Genomic DNA, 23,942 nt, shown 5'->3' on the forward strand with positions numbered 1-23,942 from the left:
TATCTCTAGGCTTTTATTTAACTCCAATGGTTTATATATCTGCCTTTAGAACAGTACTACACTCTTTCAATTATTGTAGTTTTATTGGTTTGAAATCAGAAAATATACATCTTCTAGCTTTGTTCTTTTTCGAGATCGTTTTGGGTATCTAGAATCCATATTCCATACTAGGATAGATTTTTTCTGAAAAATAAGTAAATAAATGTATGATAGTTTCACCTAAAAAAAGAAAAAATATTCTCTGATAAGAAAGAAAACAAAAAGAAATATTAAAATGTTATCTTTAAGTCATCAAAAGCTTGGTATCAGACAAGTGAAACTGTTATGTGAGATTATCATTGTTAATTCTGGATAAATTGCTATATTGCTAGATGTCAATCACTAAGCCAAGCATGGGAAGGAGGGATAGGGAGGGAATGGGGTGGAGATCGGGTAGGGGCTAATTGGGTGATGTGTGCACGTATGTCTATAAAAGGTTTTTTTTGTCCCATTATGATGTATGAATACAGTGCACCAGTAAAAAAATTTAAAAAAAGATGTATGACTTCAATGCATCAATAAAAATTATAAAAATAAATTAAAAATCACTATTTGTTCACAAAAAAATAAAATAAAATGGTAATTAAGGCGGGTATATTGGTACTTTATGGTAACTGTTATGTGAGATTATCATTGTTAATTCTGGATAAATTGCTATAATGCTAGATGTCAACCACTAATCCAAGCATGGGAAGGAGGGATGGGGAGGGAATGGGGTGGAGATTGGGTAGGGGCTAACTGGGCGATCTGTGCATGTATGTCAACATAAGTTTTTTTTTTTTTATCCCACTATGATGTATGAATACAGTGCACCAATAAAAAATTTAAAAAAAATAGAGAAAAAAACTGTTTTGTTTTTAACATCTTTAAGTGCATTTTAAAAAAATGGAATGCAGTTTTCTATACTTTAAAGTATATATGGTGATTATAAGTTATATTGTTGTGGGACATTTTACTATATGTTAAACATGAAAAATCTCTCATAGATCCGGGCATAGTGGCACACACTTGTAATTCCCACGCTTGGGAGGCGGTGACAGGAGGATCATGCAGGTTCGAAGCCAGCCCCACTGGCTTAAGAGACCCTGTTTCCAAAAATAGGTTTGGGGCCGGGCGTGGTGGCGCACGCTTGTAATCCCCGCACTTGGGAGGCAGAGACAGGAGGATCGCGCAGGTTCGAAGCCAGCCGTGCTGGCGTAAGAGACCCTGTTTCAAAAATATAAAATAGGTCTGGGAGTGTAGCCCGGAGGAAGAAGGGCTTCCAGGAACCCCAGTACCACCAAAAAAAAAATAGGTTTGGGAGTGTAGCCTGGAGGTTGAAGGGCTTCCTGAAACCCCAGTACCACACACACAAAAAAAATCTCTCATAGAACCTGGAAAATCATAAAGCACCTTCAACCAAACAGTAGTACTCAGATTGAAAAAAATGATATCTAAGAGGAAATCATTTGGTGGCCTTTCAAACCTAAATCATTTATGATAATATCACATCCATTCTTATAGTCCCATTTTAAGTTTGCTATTACAAAAAACTGACAATCTTATAAAGTCTTTAAATGGTAGGAAAATGTCAGTGCTACACATTATAACTTAGTTTTCTTTTCTTTCCTTTTTTATGGTACTGGGGGATTAAACCAGGGTGTTCTACATTTGAGCTATACTCCAGCCCCTTTTTTTTTTAATTTTAAAGTGGGGTCTCACTAAATGACAATGCATTATCCTTGAACCTGTGATCCTCCTTTCTCAGCTTCCTAAACACTGGGATTACAGGAATGTGCTACTAAACCTAGCCAAATTAGTATTATTTTCCTTGTATATCCTGAAATGTCATATTTTAAATAGGCAGTGGAAAATGGTAATCACTCAAATTCCCCTAGTTACACAGCAATGCTGGTTTACTAACAAGACTAATAAAAAGCTGAGAATATAGTTAAAACATTGTGTAAGAGGGAATTCATTGAATTTTCAAGATGTGAATTGTTGCTTTAATTGTCCTTTTTAGGAGGCCATACTGGGAACTGAATCTAAAGCTTCACCCATGCTGGGCAAGTGCTCTACCACTGATCTTTAGGTTTAGCCCCATTTTATTATCCTTTGAATGACTATCTTCATCTATAAGTACTATGAAAGGCTAGAAGTAGAATATATCTAAAAATGCTTAAGCTGGGCTTGGTGGCGCAGGCTTGTAATCCCAGAATTTGGGAGACGGAGACCAGAGGATCACGATTCGCGAACAGCCTCAGCTGTTTAGTGAGGCCCTCCTCAACTCAGTGAGACCCTGTTTCAAAATAAAGAATAAAAAATAGGGCAGGGGTTAAAGCTCGGAGGTCGAATGCTCCTGGGTTCCATCCCCAGAACTACAAAAAATAAATAAAATAAAATAAAATAAAATAATACCTATTTATCAATGATATTAAAAAATAAAAAGGGAGAAAATTTGGCACAATAGCTCTGTCTCTTGATGATTTTTTTCCAGAACTAGAGATCGAATCCATTGGTGCTCTATCACTGAGTGACATCCCTAGCCCATTTTATTTTTATTTTGAGACAGGGTTTCACTAAGTTGCCCAGGCTAGTTTTCAACTTGCAATCCTCCTGCCTTAGCCTCATGAGTCCCTGGTATTACAGGTGTGTGCCACCATGCCTACCTGTTTTTTGAAAGCAAGTTTTGTGGCAATATTTGTAAATAACCTTTAATAAAATAAAAAAATGTGGTAAAAAATAAATCTGTTCACACATAAGGTAAATTACAAATTTAAAGTGGACCTAAAACTATATCTTGTCTAAAATGACAACCAGATTTTTAAAAATTATGTATATTATATTTAAAATAAAAAAATAAGGTTGGGATGTACCTTACAGGTAGAATGCTTCTGGGTTCAGTCTCCAGAACCAAAGAAGTAAATAAATAAAAAGAAGGAAAATAGAAAAATAATGTCCAACATTAGTTGACCTTATCCTTCTCTATATGTTACAACTTGGAGGGCTATGTAACACTTTTTTCTTATTTTGAATACATTCATCCCTGAAAACAAAGTAACAAGTAACTGATATGAGATTTAATATGTACTGGATATAGGATGCCCTCAAGTTACAAATGTTCCATAAATCTAAACCACTGTCCTGTTTCAGCTTCATCCCTCAACTCCCTCCTTTTATAAGAACTAGTATGTGTATATGGGGGGTCGATTAAGAAGAGAAATGAGAGAACCAGGAAGTTCAAAAGTATAAGAAATTGTGAATGGAAGTGGAACACCAGAGAGCAATCCCCACTTAAACCTTTAGCTGCTGCTACACAAACTGTGGACCTCCCCCTCTAGGCTAAGAAATAGGGCAAAAGCTAAAATAAATGTCAACAGCCAAGTACTATGAGCTGAGGTATAACAAAGATAGTAAAATTCACTTAAAGAGAAAAGGACTGATCTTAGTCATTTACCTTTCCCCCTTAAGCCAATCCAATAGAGATAAATAGCTTATCAATATAATAATTTTATCAAGTGAATTTGCTCTGCTCATCTATCTTTCACTAATCTGGTAACCAAATCCCACCTGAGATACTAACCAACCCCATTTACCAATACATATACTCTATCCAATTTAACCTATTTTTAAAACTCCTTCCCAAGCTTCCTACCCTTGATATTCCACCCATCTCTGTCCCTTTTCAGTTATAAGGGACGAAAACTATTAATGCTGGAAAATCTCTGTACTAACGATACTGCTTAAGCTGGGAAAAAGAAAATTCACAGGGAAGGGTGGAATTGGAGATGGGGGCAATGTTCAAACAACCTGCCATGTCATTTTGACATGAGTAGATATTCATATTTTAAAATAGAGGCTTTAAAAATCAAATTGTTAACAGTACTGCTAATAACTGAAACATGATTTTCTCAGTCTTTTTAATTTAAATAGAGACTTTTAGAGACAGATTTAAGAAAGGACTATGGATATTAAATCCATCCATAGGTGTTCTTACCAGTTCAAGAACAGTCAACCACTAAGCCAAGCATGGGAAGTAGGGATGGGGAAGGAATGGGGTGGAAATTGGGTAGGGGATAAATGGATGATGTGTACATGTATGTCCACACAAGTTTTTTTTTATCCCAATATGATGTTTGAATATGATGCACTAATCAAAAATTTTAAAAAGAACAATACTAGAAAGAATATTACTATCCCTTTTTTTTAAGTCTCCTTAGTGACCAGGATGCCTACTTGGGACAAAGTGAGTTTGAATACAGCACACCCTAGTAGTTATGGTTCTCTAAAAAGTTTAATCTGTGGTTTCTAAGAATTGCCAGGGTTTAAAGAGCTTTGTGCTGAAAGAGTCTACAGAATAAAAAAGTTGTTAAAGTTTTCCATTATAAATTTAGAAAAGTCTTGCGTGGTGGCGCACGCTTGTAATCTCCGCGCTTGGGAGGCAGAGACGGGGAAAAAGTATAAAATAGAATAGGTCTGGGAGTGTAGCTTGGAGGTAGAAGGGCTTCCAGGAACCCCAGTACCACCAAAAAAAAAAATTAGAAAAATCTGATACTCTACCTGCAAATTTCCAAAAATTAATCCCTTCTCTTTAAAAATTTTAAGGATCATATTCCTGTGGAGGAAAGTAAAACTTTTTGTTCTTTTCTTTTGTGGTGCTACACATTGAACCCAGAGTCATTCTATCACCAAGTGACATCTGCAGCCCCTTTTATTTGTTATTTGGAAATAAGATCTTGCTAAGTTGTTGATGGTGGATTTCAGCCTGCAATCATCTTGTCTCACCCTCCCAAGTATTGGAATTACTGGCATTTGCCACTATGCCTGGCAACTTTCTTTTTTAAAGTCTACTTGTGCAATTAAAAGTTATCATAGGGGGCTGGGTATGGTGGCGCACGCTTGTAATCCCCGAGCTTGGGAGGCAGAGACAGGAGGATCGCAAAGGTTAGAAGCCAGCCTCACTGGCTTAAGAGACCCTGTTTCCAAATAAAATATAAAATAGGTCTGGGAGTGTAGCCTGGAGGTAGAAGGGCTCCATCCCTATTACCACCATAAAAAAGAAGTTATCCTAGGGGAGCATTATCAAAATTTAACTATAGTCTTGTATAGGATATACTAGTCTTAAAACCATCCAAATCATGGTTTAAATAATTCCAGCCAAGGAGATTTAATCATTTCACTGACAAAAGTATAAACTAGCAAGCTTACTATAATGACCTTTCAATTCAGAATACATAAAAAAAAATAAAAAGTAAAAATGTCTGGGAGTATAACTCAGTGGTAGAATGTCCCTACATTAAACCTTCAGTATCACAAAAATAAGAATAAAAATATAGAGTCCATATGGAACTATACACATATAAAAAACTCATCAAAGAGCCAAAGCAATCTTGAGCAAAAATAAGAAAGCAGGAGGCACTGACACTACCTGACTTCAAAATGTACTCTAAGGGTATAGCAATTAAAATGGCACAGTAATGGCACAAAGACAGACCAGGAACAGAAGATGAGCCTAAAAGTAAACTCATATATCTACACCCAACAGAACTTTTATCTCCCACCAATTAAAAATACAACTCAAATGAGTTAAAGACCTTAATGTAAGACCTAAAACTATAAAACTTCTGGGAAAAAAACAGGTAAAATGCTTCAGGACAATGGAATAAGCAAAGATTTTTTTGGATAAGACTCCAAAAGCACAGGGGAAAAAGGCCAAAATAGAGAAATGGAATTACATCAAACTAAAAGCTACTGTGCAGCAAAGGAAACAATCAAAAGAGTGAATAGATAATCTATGGTACAGGGGATAGTATATGCAAACTATAAATTTGACAAAGGGTTAATAACCAAAATATATTAAAAAAATCAATTTAGCCGGGTGTGGTGGCGCACACTCATAATCCCAGCATTTAGGAGTCTGAGACCTAAGGATCGTGGTTCATGGACAGCCCCAGCTACTTAGGTCCTCCGCAACTTAGTGAGACCCTATTTCAAAATAAAGAATAAAAGATAGGGCAGGGGGTAGCTCAGAGGTCGAATGCCCCTGGGCTCCATCCCCAGACCCCCCAAAAAAAACCTCTCAAATTTAGTAGCAAAACCCCCCCAACAATCCAAAAATGACAATTCAGAAATAGATATTTCTTAAAGACATACAAATGGCTAACAGTTACATGACAAATTGCTCACTTTCACTAATCATTAGAGAAATATAAATCTAAACCACAGTGATATTTCACTTCACTCCAGTCATAATGGCATTTATCAAAAAGAAAAAAAAAAGCCTGGCGTGCTGCTGCATGCTTGTAATCCCCGCGCTCCGGAGGCAGAGACAGGAAGATCGCACAGGTCCGAAGCCAGCCTCAGCTACTTAGTGAGGCTCTCAGCAACTTGTTTCCAAATAAAATATAAAATAGGTCTGGGAGTATATCCCGGAGGTAGAAAAGCCCCTGGGTCCCCCCCACCCCTGGTATCACCAAAAGAGAGAGAGAGAGAGGGTGGGGGGGATATAACAAGTGCTAGTGAGGATGTGAAAAAAAATGGAACCCCTGGTACATTGTTGATGGGAATTTAAATTAGTACACCCATTGGAGAAATATGGTATTGCGAAGTATTTAAGAGATAAAAATATTTGTTATGCAATCATGAAAAACTTAAAAGACACATATGATTATTTAGTCTTAATAGGCTCCTGCCTATTCAAAGGCAGAAAGATAACATTTCTGATTAAATTTTTAAACAGATTTCTCAAATTAGAATGAATTAATCTAAAGGCTAAACATTCTAAAACATATAGAATTCATTTTTGTTAAAAGCCAGATTAAGCTGGGCATAGCGGCACACAGGTATAATCCCAGTACTTGGGAGGCTGAGACAGGAGGATTGCAGGTTCTAAACCAACCTCAGCAATTTATCAAGATCCTGTTTCAAATATAAAGGGCTGGGAGTGTAGCTCAGAGGTAGCATGCCCTTAGGTACACTCCCCAATTTAAAAATGTCAGATTATTGATTTGGTAGTTGCTAATGAATCAAGATGCTTTTAAGGCACTTCACTTAATTTGTGATGACACCCAGTCTAAAATCCTATTTGCAAATATATTTCCTAAATGATCACTTTTGATCTTGAAATTTATTCTATGTGTAATACTAAAAAGGAATGGCCAACTGATAGCAATGATACAATGCATTCCATCTTTAAGACAATGGTTAACATTGGAACTGAGAAAATTACCATGAGGAAATTGCTGCCTGAACATGTTTTTGTTACATTCTGTATGTCTAAAATATTTTAAAATGGAGAAAAAATGGTTGTGTGGACTTGAAAGCAACTTACCCTGATGGAATGCCAAACTAAACTGCCAGATAGCTGCAGCTGGTAATAAAAATGCTAAGACCTGAAGCCTTCAGCAGAACCTGATTATATGGTAATCCTAGTATCTCAGAAAAGGCAAAAAGAGTAAGAAGAATAACTGATAGACTGGTTGCTATAGTAACCAAGATAAATCTGTATACTGACTAGAGGAAAACACTGGGGTTGCCATCAGTTAGGAAGCCCACAATATGTCTTAGGTGCTTTTTCCTCAATTTTGAATCATGAGATGACAGACTAACACAAAGACTATTCAGTTTGAAACAAGAGAGTAAAGAGTGCACGCAATTAAAAAAAAATAAAGATTTACTGGGTTAGCTGAATAATATCCAAAAGCCAGAGAAGAGACCTTATGAAAGTTTGTAGAAATTAACTTTGCTCCAGAGAACAGAGATGTAGGTTGATTGTCAATTCAACTCAAATATGTGTAGGGCATCATAAAACACCTACAATTTTTATAATTTCAAATGTTGTTTGAAAAATGAATACTTGAGATATTTCATACAGGTTATTAATTTCTTGCAGAAAGGATTATTAAATTCACATCATGTGTATCTGAGTATCTAAAACAATACTGGAAGCCAGGCACAGTGGCACATGCCTGTAACCCTAGTACTTGGGAGGCTGAGACAGGAGGATCATAGGTTGAGAGCAGCCTCCGAAACTTAGTGAGAACCTGTTTTCATATAAAAAATAAAATAGGGATAGAGTTATGGATCAGAAGTAGAATGCCCCTAAGCTCAATTCCCAGTATTGCAAGATAACTAATTAATAAAATAATACTAAAAGCCAGGTGTAGTGGCACACATCTATAATCCCACTATTTGGGAGGCTGAGACAAGAGAATCTCAGGTTTGAGGCTAGTGCATGCTAATTTAGGGACACCCTGTTTCAAAATTTAAAAATAACGTAAAATAAGTTTGGGGCATACCTCAGAGGTACAAAACGCCTGGATTCAATTCCTAGTACCAAAAAATTTAAATAAGTAATACTAAATGGTGGATATTGTCTTATTTCAGTTATCCAGGCTCAAGAAGCAGCCTCAAAACCTGGTCTCTGTATCCACTGCTGGGGCTATCTTTACCACTTCCACGTCCATCTCTACAAATTCTATGAGCTACTCCTCAATAACTCCTCTACTTCCACTACCATCTCCACTACACCTCCAATAAGTAACTCTCAAAATGCAGCCAGAGTGTAGGGAGCAAACAGACTCTTCCTGGGACTTGGTTGGCACATTCATCTGAATTTGTCAAAGTCATAAACAATGAACTATATGAAGAGAACACGGAAAGTATGTGTAAAGGTTATATACCCCAAACTAGAAATTACTTTCTATTCTATAAGACAATCAATGAGCTTTTATCCTTAAATAGTCTAGTTTCTGCCGGGCGTGATGGCGCATGCTTGTAATCCCCGCGCTTGGGAGGCTGAGACAGGAGGATCGCACAGGTTCGAAGCCAGCCTCAGCTACTTAGTGAGGCTCTCAGCAACTTAGTGAGACCCTGTTTCCAAATAAAATATAAAAAAGGTCTGGGAGTATAGCTCGGAGGTAGAAAGCCTCTGGGTTCCACTCCCAGTACCACAAAAATAATTAATCATCATCATCATCATCATCATCATCATCATCATCATCATCAACATCATCATCTAGTCTCAATGAGCTTTTATCCTAAAATAAGTCTAGTTTTTTGTATGCTTATCAACCCTATTTTGTGAAATAGATTATCATAAAAATGGAGTAAAGTTTTCAATTTACAGCAATTTGTACTGTAAATACAAATAACCCCCTCAAATTGGGGGATTCAAATAACCCCCCAAATTGCCATACTGCTACCAACTGTCCTACTTCCATGAGTCACCAATTGACAGTTGGAGGTCACTAAATTTAGAACTTAAATTTACTAATTAATATGTAGAAGGTTTGACTGTGACAAACAGCATTTATAAATATGTATCTTTCTCTGTGGTTCTGGGCACTGACTCTATGGAGTTCTACCTCCAAGTTACACACCTAGACCTGTTTATTTTTTTATTTTTGAAGCAGGGTCTTGCTAGGTTGCTGAGAGTTTCACTAGATTGCTGAGGCTGTCCTCAAACCTCCAATTCTCCTGTCTCAGCTTCCCACCACACTTGGCTCATAAATATATTTCTATCTATCCACAAAGCCAACAGCAATCTAATATAATCTATGATTAAATGCCAACTCAGAAACAGCCATTTAAAAAAATCTTTCCTAAGGTTATTTCCCATCATAGAAATATTTTAAATGAAAACATATAAAATTTCAATTCAGAGAGAAATATTTCTGATGCCTAAGTAAATTGAGAAAGCTGAATTTTCAACAAAGGCAACCATGTCACTTATTGTGGTACTAGGGATTCAATTCAGGGGCATATTACCTTTCCCTGAGAACCAGCCCTTTTTATATTTTGAAGTAGTGTCTAGCTACATTGTTGAGGCTGTCCTTGAACTTGTAATCCTCCCATCTCCACCTGCCAAATACTGGGCCTGCACCAACAAGCTGGGCTACTTTGTTTTCTAAACAGCATTTATTTTATTTTATTTATTTTCATTGGTGCATTGTAGTAATACATCTTAATGGGATAAAAGACTTGTGGAGACATACATGCACACAACACCCAATTAGCCATTACCCGATCCCCACCCCATCCCCTCCCCATCCCTCATTTTTGTAGGCACTTTTATTTCAGCTCCAAATACTTAATCATAATTTTGCCATTATTACAATCTAAACATGGTATACTAAAGTTAACACTAGATTAATATAAATAAAATAAATGAAAATAATCACTGTTCTTAAGCTATTCTGCCATGTTTTTCATTCTAATTTGGAGAAAATTAGTGAGCAATAGTTAAGAACCTAGAAGACTCAATGTTTCTTGATAGGCAAAGTGTGAAGAAAACTGCAATGCCAGATAGACGCAGATCTTCTTAGAAACCTAGCTGAGCCAGGGTTGTGGTGCACGCCTGTAATTCCAGTACTTGGGAGGCTGAGACTGGAGGATTGCAGGTTTGAGGAGTGCTTCAGCAAGTACTGAGGCTCTTATAAACCTAGTGATACCTTGTTTCCAAATAAGAAATAAAATTGGACTGGGTGTAATGCTAAGATAGAATGCCTCTGGGTTCCATCTGCAGTACCAAAATAAAAAAAAAGAAAGAAAAAGAAGCCTGGTTAATAAGATACATCAAAAACCTTTAACAGTGATACCTAGCATTATTCTCCCTCTTTCCAGACACATGGCACCATGATAGAAATGAGGAACCAAGATATTTGTATTTTAGTTCAAAGTCTATCACTAATCAACAATATATTATTTCTTTCTGAGCCTAGGTTTCACTTTCAGTTAAATGTGAGAACTGGGTTAAATAATATTGAGTCCTCTGCTACTTTAGAAATATAATTCTATCCTTCTGAGGCCTCAAAATATTTGGTTTTCTGGGTGTGGTGATGTACGCCTGTAATCCCAGCACTTGGGAGGCTGAGACAAGAGGATTGAAGGTTCGAATCCAACCTCAGCAATTTAGCAAGGTCCTCCTCAAGTTAGTGAACTTTGAATGCCTCTAGGTTCAATCTCTAGTACCACACACAAAATATTTTGACTGCCACTAAAAAAACAAAGAGTGATGAAAATGTTACATTTAATTATTTATTTTTGTGGTCCTAGGGATGGAAACCAGAGGCACTCTATCTGTAAGCTACACCCCTCAGGCTTTATTTTGAAATAGTGTCTAGCTATGTTACTGCTCCCTGTTCTTGAACCTGAAATTCACCTGTCTCTGCCTTCCATATACTGAGATTATAGCCAATTACCACCATGTCTGGATTTATTTATCATTATAACATCTTATAAGTGCTGGCCTTTATAATGTGTAGGTATAAACCGGGAATGGTGGTGCACACCTGTAATCCTAGTACTTGGGAAATCAAGACAGGAAGATTGCAGGTTCCAGGAGAGCCTTAGTAAGTAGTAAACTCTCATCAACCTAGTGAGACCGTGTTTCCAAATAGGAAATAAAATTAGGATAGGGGTTTAGCTTAAAGGTAGAATACCTCTGGGTTCAATTCCCAACACACACACACACACACACACAAACACACACACAATGTGTAGGTATAATCCACAGGAATTAGCAGGGCCATTCTACATATACATAATTTACCCAGAAAATAATCTCAGATCTATTTGTCTTAAACCATGTATCAATGCCACCAAATCTGCTTAAAATAAAGATCTGATATTAAAATAAAGATCAGATGATTATATATATATATATATTATCTGAGCATGGTCGTACACACCTGTAGTTCCAGTACTTGAGAGGTTAAAACAGGAGGATCTCAAGTTTGAGGATGGTCTCAAGCAACATAGACTCTCAACAACCTAGCAAGACCCTTTTTGCAAAATAAAAACTAAAAAGGGCTGGGAGTGTGGCTTGGAGGTAATTTGCCCCTGGGTCCAATACCCAGTATCACAAAATAAAGGGGTGGGGGAATTTTCTAAGAACAAAAGCTTTTCAATAAAAGCAGACTACTGAATTTCAATACAATGACTGACATTTAAAGTTTGAAGAGTTCTCAAAATGTAATCTCAACATAAAGATAAGGAAATGAAATGACTCACAGTCCAGGACTCTTTTCTACTATACCACAGTTCCTCTTCCCTTTCCTGCTGTATTCAGCATGACAGCAGAAAGAATGACAGACTGTGAAACTGATCTGAGCTGTAGTTCTAGCCCTTGCTGCGGCACCACAGACAAGCTATTTTTTCCTTTCTTGGCCTCAACTTTTCACATCATTTTGTAAAAAAGAGTTTAACTAGATGTTGTTAATAGACTATGATCTTATAAAATTTTTCCCTGACAAAATAAAAATGTATATTCCTGAATGAGAAAAGTATAAATTTTAGCCAAGGGAAACCAAAAGTATGGCCTGTTGGATTTATTTATTTTTTGAACTCATGGCCTAGCAAATGCTAGGCAAGTGCTCTACCACTGAGGTACATTCTGAACCCTTTTTATTATAGTTTGAATCAGGGTCTTGCTAAGTTGTTGAGAGTGGTCTTAACTTTGTGATCCTCCTGCCTAAGCCTTCCAAAGTAGTTCAAATTGCAAGTGCATAGCACCATTCTAGGCTCAGTTGCTGATTTTAAATATATGCAGCAGTTTAATTCATCAAGTTGGTCCTGAAGCATTTTACTCCAGAATCTATTAGGGGAAAATATATCCCACCCTGTTCCACACCCAATGGGGCAGCTATGATGTGCTAGAAAAAAAATGCTGGGCCAGAATTCTGAAGACTTGTTTTTAAATCCTATTCCTGCCACTTTCAAGCTTTATCTTCAAAAGAACAATTCACTTTATTTCTCTGAGCCTAAGCTTCCTTCTATGTAAAATTGGAGAATGGAATAAGGACTCTGGACCTAAAGTATCAAAGTAAAGCCTCAAAATATACTACATATTACAAACTTGGGAAAGAGATGATCTGCCACTGCAGGAAAGTAGGCTGTTTACACTCAAAACTCTTTCTATAGAAACATGGGATGCTTTTTAGTTTATTAAATTTGTATTCAAAGAATAGATTAACAAAGCTGAATATATACATAATGGAAGGGTCAATGGAAGAACAAATCATTTTAGGAAATGGAATGAGTATTTGGATTCTAATGATTAACAAAACATATAAAAGAACTCTCCACTGCTTCCTGAGTTTTAAACTTGGTGATATGATTTGTGTACTCTCAAACACACAGAGCAAGGGATATTTCTTAAAGTGTCCAAATTTAGCCTATTTATTTGTTAGTATTTGTATAGTATGTTGCTCTTGTTCATATAAAAGGACAGAAGACAGTTCTGATGACCATCTGTTTCCACAAATCAAAATTTCTCACTGCATTTCTAGGTGGTTAGCTGGCCAGCAGACAGCCAAGTCCGCTCACAGTACCTTTCCCAAAGGACAAAACCTGCCACAAAGGACAGAGGCAAATGTAAATAATAACCTTTTTTCTCGTGTCTCAGTATTGTTAGTTCTTTTCAGATGCAGCTTCCCAGATGAGTTTATTTTCTTCCAAATCCTGTCACTAATATCACTAATATAGCATAGAGCTAGGAAATCCAAACCTTGGTCTCAAGGGATTTAAAACAAAACTTTTCACCCAGTATCAAAGTGTTTTAGTAGTTATATTATCAAAGAGGTAGGAAGTGACTATCAATTCTATCAAATGACTCATCCAGTTTACATAAGTTAAATAGCTCCAAGTTCTGTATATGTCCTCCTAAAGTAAGCACTGTATAAATATATTTAACAAATTTGCTAATGCCAAGAAGGGAATTAATATTTCAACAGTTTTTGTACCAGGTACTGGGTTAACCAGTTTACACTGGTCCTTAGATAACTGTCCTTGGAGATTAAACTTACCCAATGAAAAGGAATTATAACCATATATTTCTAGATCGATAATAATTATGTAAATTCACTGTTATTTCCTTCTTCCACTCCAGTAAACGCACATGCACAAAAATACTAAAGGATTAGGTTTCTTATTTAACCTGAATTGACAGTTCATTACTTTGAAAGGAAAATCACACAAAAATTTAATTTCGAGGGAATCCAACATATTTGAAAATTCAAATGTATTTTCTACACTCCTCTATATAACCATGAACTTGTGTCAGATACTGAGCTTGAAGGAGATTCAGTACCATCTTAAGACTAGTCATTACCACCCCCAAAATCTTAACAATAGTGATATGAAGGATGGTGGAAACACACACATTTGCAATCTATCTACATATGTTGATTTCTCAATTTGTTGCTGTAACTTTTGGGGTAAATACTGTGTTAATATATACTAGATTTTAGAATGACTTTCCAGAATGCACAGGTAACTTTATTTGCATCGAATTTTATTTCTTCTACTGGGCAAACATGAGAATTGAAGGCTGTTGAATTCCCAGAACTGTATTTGTGATTTACACTAATATAAAAATATAACCAATTTCTAAGCTTTTACAGCATTAAAATAATGTATGTCATTGCTTGCAGTTCCACCCGTTGGTATAAGAGTTCGGCGGAAGCACTTTAAACATTATTTCAACTTTGTAAAATTGAAGAAGTGGAAAAGTATGTAGAAGTATTGGTCAAGCAAGCTTTCCAAGTACTGTACTTTCTATTCAGAATCACCGATATTAATCACCACTAATTCATCTTGCAGAATTAGATAAAGGGTACAAAGCTGGGAGTCTCCTTCCAAAGCACCAGATTACTCAGCACTTGTTTCTACCTCTGCAGTCGGTTGTGTTTATTTATGTCTTGCTACAGTTTAGACCACGTTATTCTCTGTAATGCTAAGGACCTTGTCTTCGACTCCCTTTGCTTCACGGTAAGGTGCTATTTAATTAAAACACTGTTGCTCCAGAATATCTCAGCTAGAGGACTTCCTTAAGTAAACACCCCACCTATATCCCACTCCTTTTCTGTGCAAGGAAAAGTGGACAGCAACTAAGGAAGAGTTACAGCCATCTCTGAAACAAATAGGTAAGTTAGCGGTAAAAGGAAAAAAAAAAAAAAACCTGCCAAGTGCAATTTCTCCAGTTAACGCTCCTTAATATATGGTCCCCGAGGCCAAAAACGGATGTTTGAAAGGTAAGCTATGAACCCCATAAATACAAACCTCTGGCTCTCAGGCACATAAGCGGCACCACTTAAAGGGTGAACCAGATTAGAGAGGAGATACAAGAGGACACTTGGGGCTGTTTGCTAGGGACAGGGAGGTCTCCGAGGTGGACGATTTTTCCTCTTCCAATTTACCCTGTGCTAAGGAGCCCCAAGTCTGGGCTTTCAAGTATTGGAGTTGAGACTCAGAGGAACAGCTGTGGAGGACACAGCGGGACCTGAGAGGGGTATAGGGGAAGTCACAGGAGAAGCCAGGGAACTGTGACGACCGGCTTCTGGGCTATAGCTCCAGTTACTTACCCTACAGGGTGCACATCTTCAGGGGCATCATAGAATTCCTCAGTGTCGCTTTCCGACGCCATTTATAGGACACACCCGCGGGTGAGGGGGCCGGCGCCGCCTGGAGAAAGGGTGACTCTCCCGTCTCCTCCTCGTCGTCCTCCACCCCGGCAAGACTGTGGGGAGGTGGGTTCCAGGCGAGGTTAAGGAGGGAGCAGACAATCTGAAGAGAGGAGCCGGTTAGGGACAGGGGGCCGCCCGCAGTTGTCGGACTGCGGGAATGACCGGCAGCTCGGCCGCCTGAAGAGGCGGCAGTGTGTCCAGGGACTGTTGCTGCTGCCGCTCTGGGCGATAGGTGTATGAGGAGCGCGAGCGAAGAGGCGGTGGCTCTTCTAAGTGGGGGAGGGCGGGCGTGCCGGCGACAGGGCTCCAATTTCTCCCGCAGCAGCAATTACAGCAGCTGGGAGAGCTAGTCGCCCGCAAAATACCGACGCGCACCTAACCTCGCGAGATTTCGGGAGGGGCCAGTAAGACGTGGGCAGGGCGAAGAGGTGGCGGGGGCGGTCCCAGAGAGGCGGCACTGTGATTACTTACGCCGAAGAAGCCTATCAAAACGGCGCAAGCGCGTTGAGGGCGTTCAGGAGGGGCCGGAAGTAGCCTAGAAAGGAGGGTATGATCCTCTTGCCGGGAGGAGTCTAGGACCTGCGCAGTAGCAACGCGGAGCTCTGACTCTGAGGGCGCGTGCCCAGTGAAGGTGGGGTCTAACACAACGTTTTACGAAGTCTACTAACTCTGCATTTCCCAAAAGAGGCATTTTAAAAGGGATGATTTTAAAGTCGGCTTCTTGTCTTTTGAGGAAATGTTGCTAGGTAACACTGGGGTGGGCATTTTGGTGTGTATTTACGTGGTCTTATTACCCGGTCCCGAAATAACCCTCCATAGGGGGTCGGTAAGTCCACCACCTTTACAGTTATCGAAGTAATGAGCCCTATTAACTACATGGGCTCTAACTGAGATCCATACATAGATGGGAACGGTCAGAGGGTGGGGTCTGTGAGAGATACACCGGGAGTATCCCAGTTCCATAAAATAATGATGAATTTATTGCTGAAGCCGAGCCAGTATAAAGCCTCGGGTTACTTTTTCTCCTCGCATATCTAGCGCTGCCCACACTTACTGTGAGAGAAATTCTTACATACTGTCCAAAATGTGAGTCAGCTAAATGGTAGATGTATATTGGGCAGATACCGCTGCAGACTTAAGGTCGTAACTTATCTTCAACTGCCCAATGTCCAGTGATGAAAATAGAAAGGTACTTTATAAAAGACAGTCTTTCTTAAACAATGGGTCATTGACCATCAAAGTGGTAACATTGATTTTCAGTACAGTCACGAGGCACATTTTTTTCTCCCACTGACGTCATGATAAGCAGACTGGGAGCTGTTTGTGTGGCCTCAACGTACTGATACTCAAGATGGTAACAAAAATGACTGGGTTAGGGCCAGGGGCATTGCCACAGAGAGGCTAGAAAGGGGCTCGAGAATCATTGTCAAAGAACCCAGGCAGAGACTGGTGTGGTCTGGTGGATTTGTTTAAATTCAATGCCATATACTGTATATTCTGTAACATCTCACAGGGTTTACCAAAAACACTGCAGCGTAAAATATGTAAATATTTTTGCAATACAACATGATTGTTCATATGGGATAAATAAATATGAGTACATAAATTCAGTTCAGATTAGAGAACACTGACAAGTAGTATAGATCAATTTGATTGTCAAATAAGTTCCTTAAAAAGTAAAACAAACACACCTGTAATCCCAGTACTTGGGAGGCTGAAACAGAAAGATCACAGGTAGGAAACCAGCCTCAGAAACTTAGACTTTCAGCAACCTAGCGAAAAACCCCTGTTTAAAAACAGAATGGGAGCTGAGCAGTGGCCCACGCTTGTAATCGCAGCATTTGGAAGGCTGAGACAGAAGAATCGGTTTGAGGACAGCCTCAGCTACTTAGTGAGACCCTTTGCAACTCAGTCAGATCCTGTTTCAAAATAAAGAATAAAAAACAGGCCTGGGGGGTTGTTGCTTGAAAGTAGAATGCCCCTGGGTCCCATCCCCAGTATCGCAAAAATTAATTAATTAATTAAAAAAAAAAAGGACTAGCGGTGCGTGGTGGCACTCACTTGTGATTCCAGCATTCCGGAGGTTGAGACTAGAGGATCACAGTTCACAGACAACATCAGCTACTTTGTGAGGCATTTGCACCTAAGAAGAGACCCTGTTTCAAAAAATAAAAAAGAATAAAAAATCAGGCTGGGGGTGTGGCTCGGAGGTAGATGCCCTGAGTTCCATCCCCAGTACCAAAAAAAAAAAAAAAAAAAAAAAAATCAGAAAAGGGACAAAGGGACTGGGGATGTAGCTTGGAGGCAAAGGATGGGGATGTGGCTCAGTAGTAGAGTGCTTGCCCAGCATGCGCAAGGCTCTCGATACTAACTTCAGCACCGCCCAAACAAAAACAACTCAAAAACCTGATTTCTAGATCTTTTGGGATTTCAGCAGTGTACACAAGGGGTTTGTGGATTCTTGTGTGTAAAACTTTCATCAAAAGCAAATTTATTGTGTGTATGTGTGGGTGTCCTACTAGAGATTGAACTCAGATACACTACCTCCAAGCTATAGCCCCAGCCTATTGATTGATGGATTGGTTGATTGATCGGTACTGGAGATTGAACCCAGGAGTATTCTACCTCTGAGCTACACCTCCAGCCCTGTTTTATTATTGTTATTTTTTATTTATTTGTTTACATATATATATATATATATATATATATTTTTTTTTTGGTGGTACTAGGGATAGAACCCATCTACCTCAGGGCTACACTCACAGACCTATTTTATATTTTATTTGGAAACAGGGTCTCTTAAGCCAGAGAGGCTGTCTTCGAACCTGCGCGATTCTCCTGTCTCAGCCTCCCAAGAGCGGGGATTAGGGGATTACAAGCATGTGCCACCATGCCCAGTATATTATTTTTTTTTTGAAGCAGGACCTCACGTTGCAGAAGGCTTTGCAGTGTTGCTGAGGCTGGTGGCAAACCTGTGATCCTCCTGTCTCAGCCCCCCCAAGTACTGGGATTACAGGTGTGTGCCATCATGCCTATTTTATTTTTAAAATAAGGTCTTAGTGCTGGGCATGGTTGCACACACTTGTAATCCAAGAATTTGGTAAACTGAGACAGGATGATTGCGGGTTTGTGACCAGCCTCAGTTACTTAGTGAGGCTCTCCACAACTTAGTGAGACCTTGTTTCAAAATAAATAATTAAAAATAGGGCTGAGGGTTTAGCTCAGAGTTAGAATTCTCCTTGATTCAATCTCCATTACCACACACGCACACAAAAATAGGGTCTTATTAAGTTACTTCCCAGTCCTCCAACCAGCAATTTTCTTGTCTCAGCCTCCCAAGTACTGGGATCACAGGCATTTAACACCACTCCAAGCTAGGTTTTATATGTTTTGAGTGTGTGTGTGTGTGTGTGTGTGTGTGTGTGTGTGTGTGTGTGTATGGTACTGGGGATGTAACTCAGAGATCTTCTACCTCTGGAATACACTCCCAGATTTAATTTATATTTTATTTGGAAACAGGGTCTCACTAAGTTGCTGAGAACCTCACTAAGCTGCTGATGCTGGCTTTGAATCTGCAATCCTCTTGTCTTAGCCTCCCAAGGACTGGGATTACAAGCATGCACCGCCATGCCTGGCTTATATGTTTTAAACATGTTAATGAAAAGAATTGATTTTAACATTGTCACCAGAAAAAATGAAAGTTGGTAAGGTGATAGATATATTAATTAGCTTGACTGAATCTTCCTATAGTATAGGCATAGATCAATACTTTATACTAACAAAAAATGCAAAATTATTATTTGTCAACTAAAATTAAATTAATATGTTTTCCTTAAAGGGACTTTCTTTAAATTGCAGAATTATTGTTCCTTTGGCATACTAAAAATATTTCTAAAAGCCATGTTTGTAAATGTTTTTCAATTCATGTACTGTTTGGTGTCCTGTGCTTTTCTAGATAAAACACAGATAAAAATTTCGAATGAAAATTCAAAGATAAAGAAGACAAAAAATAATTTCAGCCTACCAAGAGTTCAGTCTAGCAATGAAGACAAATATTGAATCCTAGTTTGCAGCTTTACTTCAATATAACATACCACATCTCTTATAGTGAGTTAAACATTATGGTTAGAAAAAGTCAAAGGTAATAGGAATGATAAGCAGCTAACATATTTAGAGCTATTAATATGATCTATTTATATGCTTCTATCAATTGCATGAAAAAGCTTATTTCTGGGAACATTAAAACTCATATGCATATGGCCTATCATCATTTTTAAAGATGTCAACAGATGTCTTTATTTTCCTGAAATATCTGTTTTTGAGTTTTAATGCATCAGAATTTAGAGTTAGTCCAATGCAGTGGCTTTGAAGTCTTTCCTTGCATTGGAAATGGAACCCTTTTGTGTGTGGTGCTAGGAACCGAACACAGGGGCATTCTACCTCTAAGCTATACCCCCAACCCATTTTTTAAATTTTTTATTTTGAAACAGGGTATCACTAGGTTGCTGAGAGTCTCACTATGTTGTTAAGGCTGGTCTCGAACCTGCAATCCTCTTTCTTAGCTTCCCAAATACTGGAATTACAGGTGTGTGTCACCATGCTCAGCTGAAATAGAGCCCTTTAATCAAGCACAATTCCATGCAAAAGTCCACATATCATAAAAATAAAAACTGTTCAATTTGAAGCAGGGATAGTTCAGGCCCCTGTGTGGCTTTCCCTAAGTGCCATAGATGATGATAATGTTTCATAAAAGAAAAAACAAAAGGAAAGAAAAAAGAAAGTATTGAAAATGTCTTTTCTAAAGTCTGGGCCAAAGTCTGGTCCAAAACTGGTAAGCAAATTATGGTCCACACTGTCTGTTTTCCTAAACAACATATTATTGGAACAGAACCAAACCTATTTGTTTATGTTTTGTGCATAGGCTGTTTGCATGGCAGAGTTGAATAGTTGAGAGAGAGATTATATGGACTGTGAAGCCTAAAATATTTAGCCATTTGCAGAAAACATGTGCCGACCCTTGGTCCATAGGGCACCCTGGAACTAAAACTACCCTTAAATTGAATGGTTATTTGAATTAGTTTTGCAACTAAGTTATATGCCACAAAATCATATGTATGGATTAAAATAATGATAAAACCCTTTCCTCACTTGGCTTATTCCCAGTGAGTATAAAAACTACAGAGAGCTAAGGCTAATGTGTGTTGAAGGAACAATGTTTATGCTTGGCTAACTTCCTTTTCTACATAGTAAAGCCTCTAACTCTTAAGGGTAAAAGTCATGGCCACCATGAGAAATGACTTGTCTTTGGGATGCTTGCTTTCTCCCCTTGACAAGAATAATATAAATTCTCAGTATCCTTGGAGCCAATTTTGTGCCAACCCAAAGGGTGATTTCTTCAGAAGATTAATAATCCAAATATCTTGTAATTGATATAGTCATTTGTTACAAAAAAAGAGCTCAGGAAAAAATATTTACAGGGCAGGTAGTCAGGGACATAATATTGATATAAAAAGATTTAACATTGCAATTTCTATGAGAGTTTTTTTTTTCAGTACTGGGGATGGATCCCAGGGGCATTCTACCTCTGAGTTGCATACACCCCGAGCCCTATGTTTTATTCTTTTATTTTGAAACAGTGTCTCACTGAATTGCAAAGGGCCTCACTAAGCAGCTGAGGCTGTCTGCAATACTCCCGTCTCAGCTTCCCAAATGCTGAGATTACAAGCATGTCTGTCAGAGTTTTTTTTTTTAATGGATTTTGAAATATCAGAATCCATAAAAAACATTCTAAAACTGTCCCAAATATGTCAGGACTAAGATAACATTCTATGATCTGTTTGAAAAGTCATTTGAGTTGTAAATTATAATAGTAAATGTTTTAAAAGTTGTTTCTATTTGGCTTTTGAATCTTTATATTTTTTTTCAGAGAGCTAGTGTATTTTCTCATAATTGGTTTACATGAATAGTAAAATAGATTATCATCTCTAAACACAAAAGTACTGAAATTAGAGTCTAAAAGTGTATTGATATCCGGGTAGGGTGGCACACGCTTGTAATTCCCCCACTTGGGTGGTGGAGACAGGAGGATCGCGCAGGTTCAAAGCCAGCCACGCTGGCTTAAGAGACCCTGTTTGCAAATAAAAAGTATAAAATAGGTCTGGGAGTGTAGCCCGGAGGTAGAAGGGTTTCCAGGAACCCCAGTACCACAAAAAAAAATGTATTGATAGATACAGAAAAGGCCAACCTGCAATTTTAAAATGTATCATTATTATATAATCAAATACAGTGTAACCATGTGTTACTGTTCAGGACTCTGGAATCATCTTTTTTATTGAACCTAGGGGCCTTCTTTTTGTTTTCTTTTTTTTTTGACACATTGTAGTCATACATATCAATGGGTTACAAGATGGTGGGGGCATACCTACACATACCACTTACTCATTTAACCCTTCCCCACTTCCAAACCCATTCCCCTCCTCTTCCTCCTGCTCCTGTTTGGCTTAATGATTGACTTTGATATGTTTATTAATGTTTGAAACAGTCTTGCTATGTTGCTGAGGGTCTCCTCACTAAGTTAGTGAAGTTGGCCTCAAACCTGTGATTCGACTCTTTCAGCTTCGCAAATACTGGGATTATAGGTGTGTGCCACCACTCCCAGATTCGCAGTTTTTTTTTTGTTGTTTGTTTGTTTTTGCGGTACTGGGGATGAAACCCAGGGGCATTCTACCTCCACGCTACACCCCCAGCCCTATTTTTTATTCCTTATTTTGAAACAGGGTTTCACTGAGTTGCAAAGGGCCTTACTAAATAGCTGAGGCTGTCTACAAACCTCAATCCTTCTATCTCAGCCTCCCAAATGCTAGGATTACAAGCATGCACCACCAGAACTGACCCCTAGTGTTCTTTATATAGTAAATCTCTAGGAAGATGTAGATTGATCTTATGAAGCCCTTCTAACTAGCAGTATAGATAACTCTCAATTGTCATACCTGGGTTAATTGATGCCATGCCACACTTAAAGTGAGAATACTATGATTACCTTCCTCAAAAAGTCTGCATAAAATATGCAGTGAGTGGTTTATTTAAGAAAAAAGATTACTAGCAGACAGGAACACATCCTTAACGTAAGTTATTAAGGAGTAAATTCTTATATGCTTTAGCATGATAAGAGCTTATGATGTGGTAGATGAAAATAGAATGCTGCATATATAATTCATTTATTTAAAACCATTGATTGGTTAATCTGTGTTTGTAAAGAGAATTCTGGAAGGATTCATGGTGATTGTCGTTGGTTGCAACTAACATGGTGGTGCACCCTTATAATTCCATTACTTGGGAGGCTGAGACAGGAGGGTCGCAGGTTTGCAGTTACCTCAGTTACTTAGTGAAGCCCTGTGTACCTTAGTGAGACGCTATTTCAAAATGAAGAATAAAAAATCGGGCTAGGGGTATAGCTCAGAGGTAGATGCCCCTGGGCTCAATCCACAGTACCGCAAAAAAAAAAAAAAAAGTATGAGAGATTTGTGTCTTATTTGTACCTTTTTGTAATGATTAGATTTTCTACACTGACTAGGTATTCATTTATAAACCAGGTGATAATATTAAAAGAAGATACATAAGCTATCATTTATAAGATAGACTTGCATACAATGTTAAGACCCCCTTTTTTTAGTCTCTGGAAGAGTTCATTAATTAGCACCAAGAATCTAAGCTTGGAAAAAATACCCATAAACAAATCTTGGAATGAAACTAGTCTACTGGTAAAATGTCATACTTTCTGCACTGCAAACCTGACATGTAAAGAAAATAAGTGATGGTAATTTTAAAGCAACTGTAAAATTATGGATTGCAGTGGAGTTTTTAGGAATAAGGTATAATATTAAAGATAACTCCTAATAAAATGAACTAAGTGTATTTTTTCTTAAAAAATACACAGTATATATGGCCTGATATAGAGGTAAATTTATATGAACTTTATGCATCAAAAACCTCACTCTGGAGCCAGGTATGTCAGCATACACTGTAACCCCAGTACTTGGGAGACTGAGACAGGAGGATCACAGGTTCAAGGCCAGCATGTGGTAACTTAGTGAGCTCCTGTTTCAAAATAAAAATAATGTAGGGCTGTGGGTATAGCTCAGAAGTATGAAGGCCACTGGGTTCAATTCCGTGTGTGTGTGTGTGTGTGTGTGTGTGTGTGTGTGTGTGTGTGAGAGAGAGAGAGAGAGAGAGAGAGAGAGAGAGAGAGAGAGAGAGAGAGACAGACAGACAGACAGACAGACAGACAGACAGACTGGGGTTGAACCCATGGGGCATTCTACCTCCAAGTTATATTTTCAGCCCTATTTTATTTTTTATTTTGAAACAAGGTCTTACAAAGTTGCTGAGCTTTAAATTTTTGATCCTTTTGTCTCAGTTTCCCAAGTACTGGGATTACAGGTGTGTGCCACCTCTTTTGTA

General features: G+C 38.2%; 1 protein-coding gene across 3 annotated transcripts in view; it reads right to left on the reverse strand.

Annotated features, from left to right (window-relative positions):
- WDR44 (WD repeat domain 44) overlaps positions 1-15,442 on the reverse strand; it is a gene marked incomplete at both ends in the record, with an annotated part of 102,394 nt that extends 86,952 nt beyond the window's left edge. For all 3 annotated transcript variants that reach the window (XM_080718547.1, XM_080718546.1, XM_080718545.1), the window contains one exon: positions 15,381-15,442. In XM_080718547.1, the coding sequence (XP_080574673.1) occupies positions 15,381-15,442 (62 nt within the window). The remainder of the gene's footprint in view (positions 1-15,380) is intronic.
- Between the last annotated feature and the right edge of the window lie 8,500 nt (positions 15,443-23,942).

This window comes from Muscardinus avellanarius (genome assembly GCF_963383645.1).
Source record: "Muscardinus avellanarius genome assembly, chromosome: X".
NCBI lineage: Eukaryota > Metazoa > Chordata > Mammalia > Rodentia > Gliridae > Muscardinus > Muscardinus avellanarius.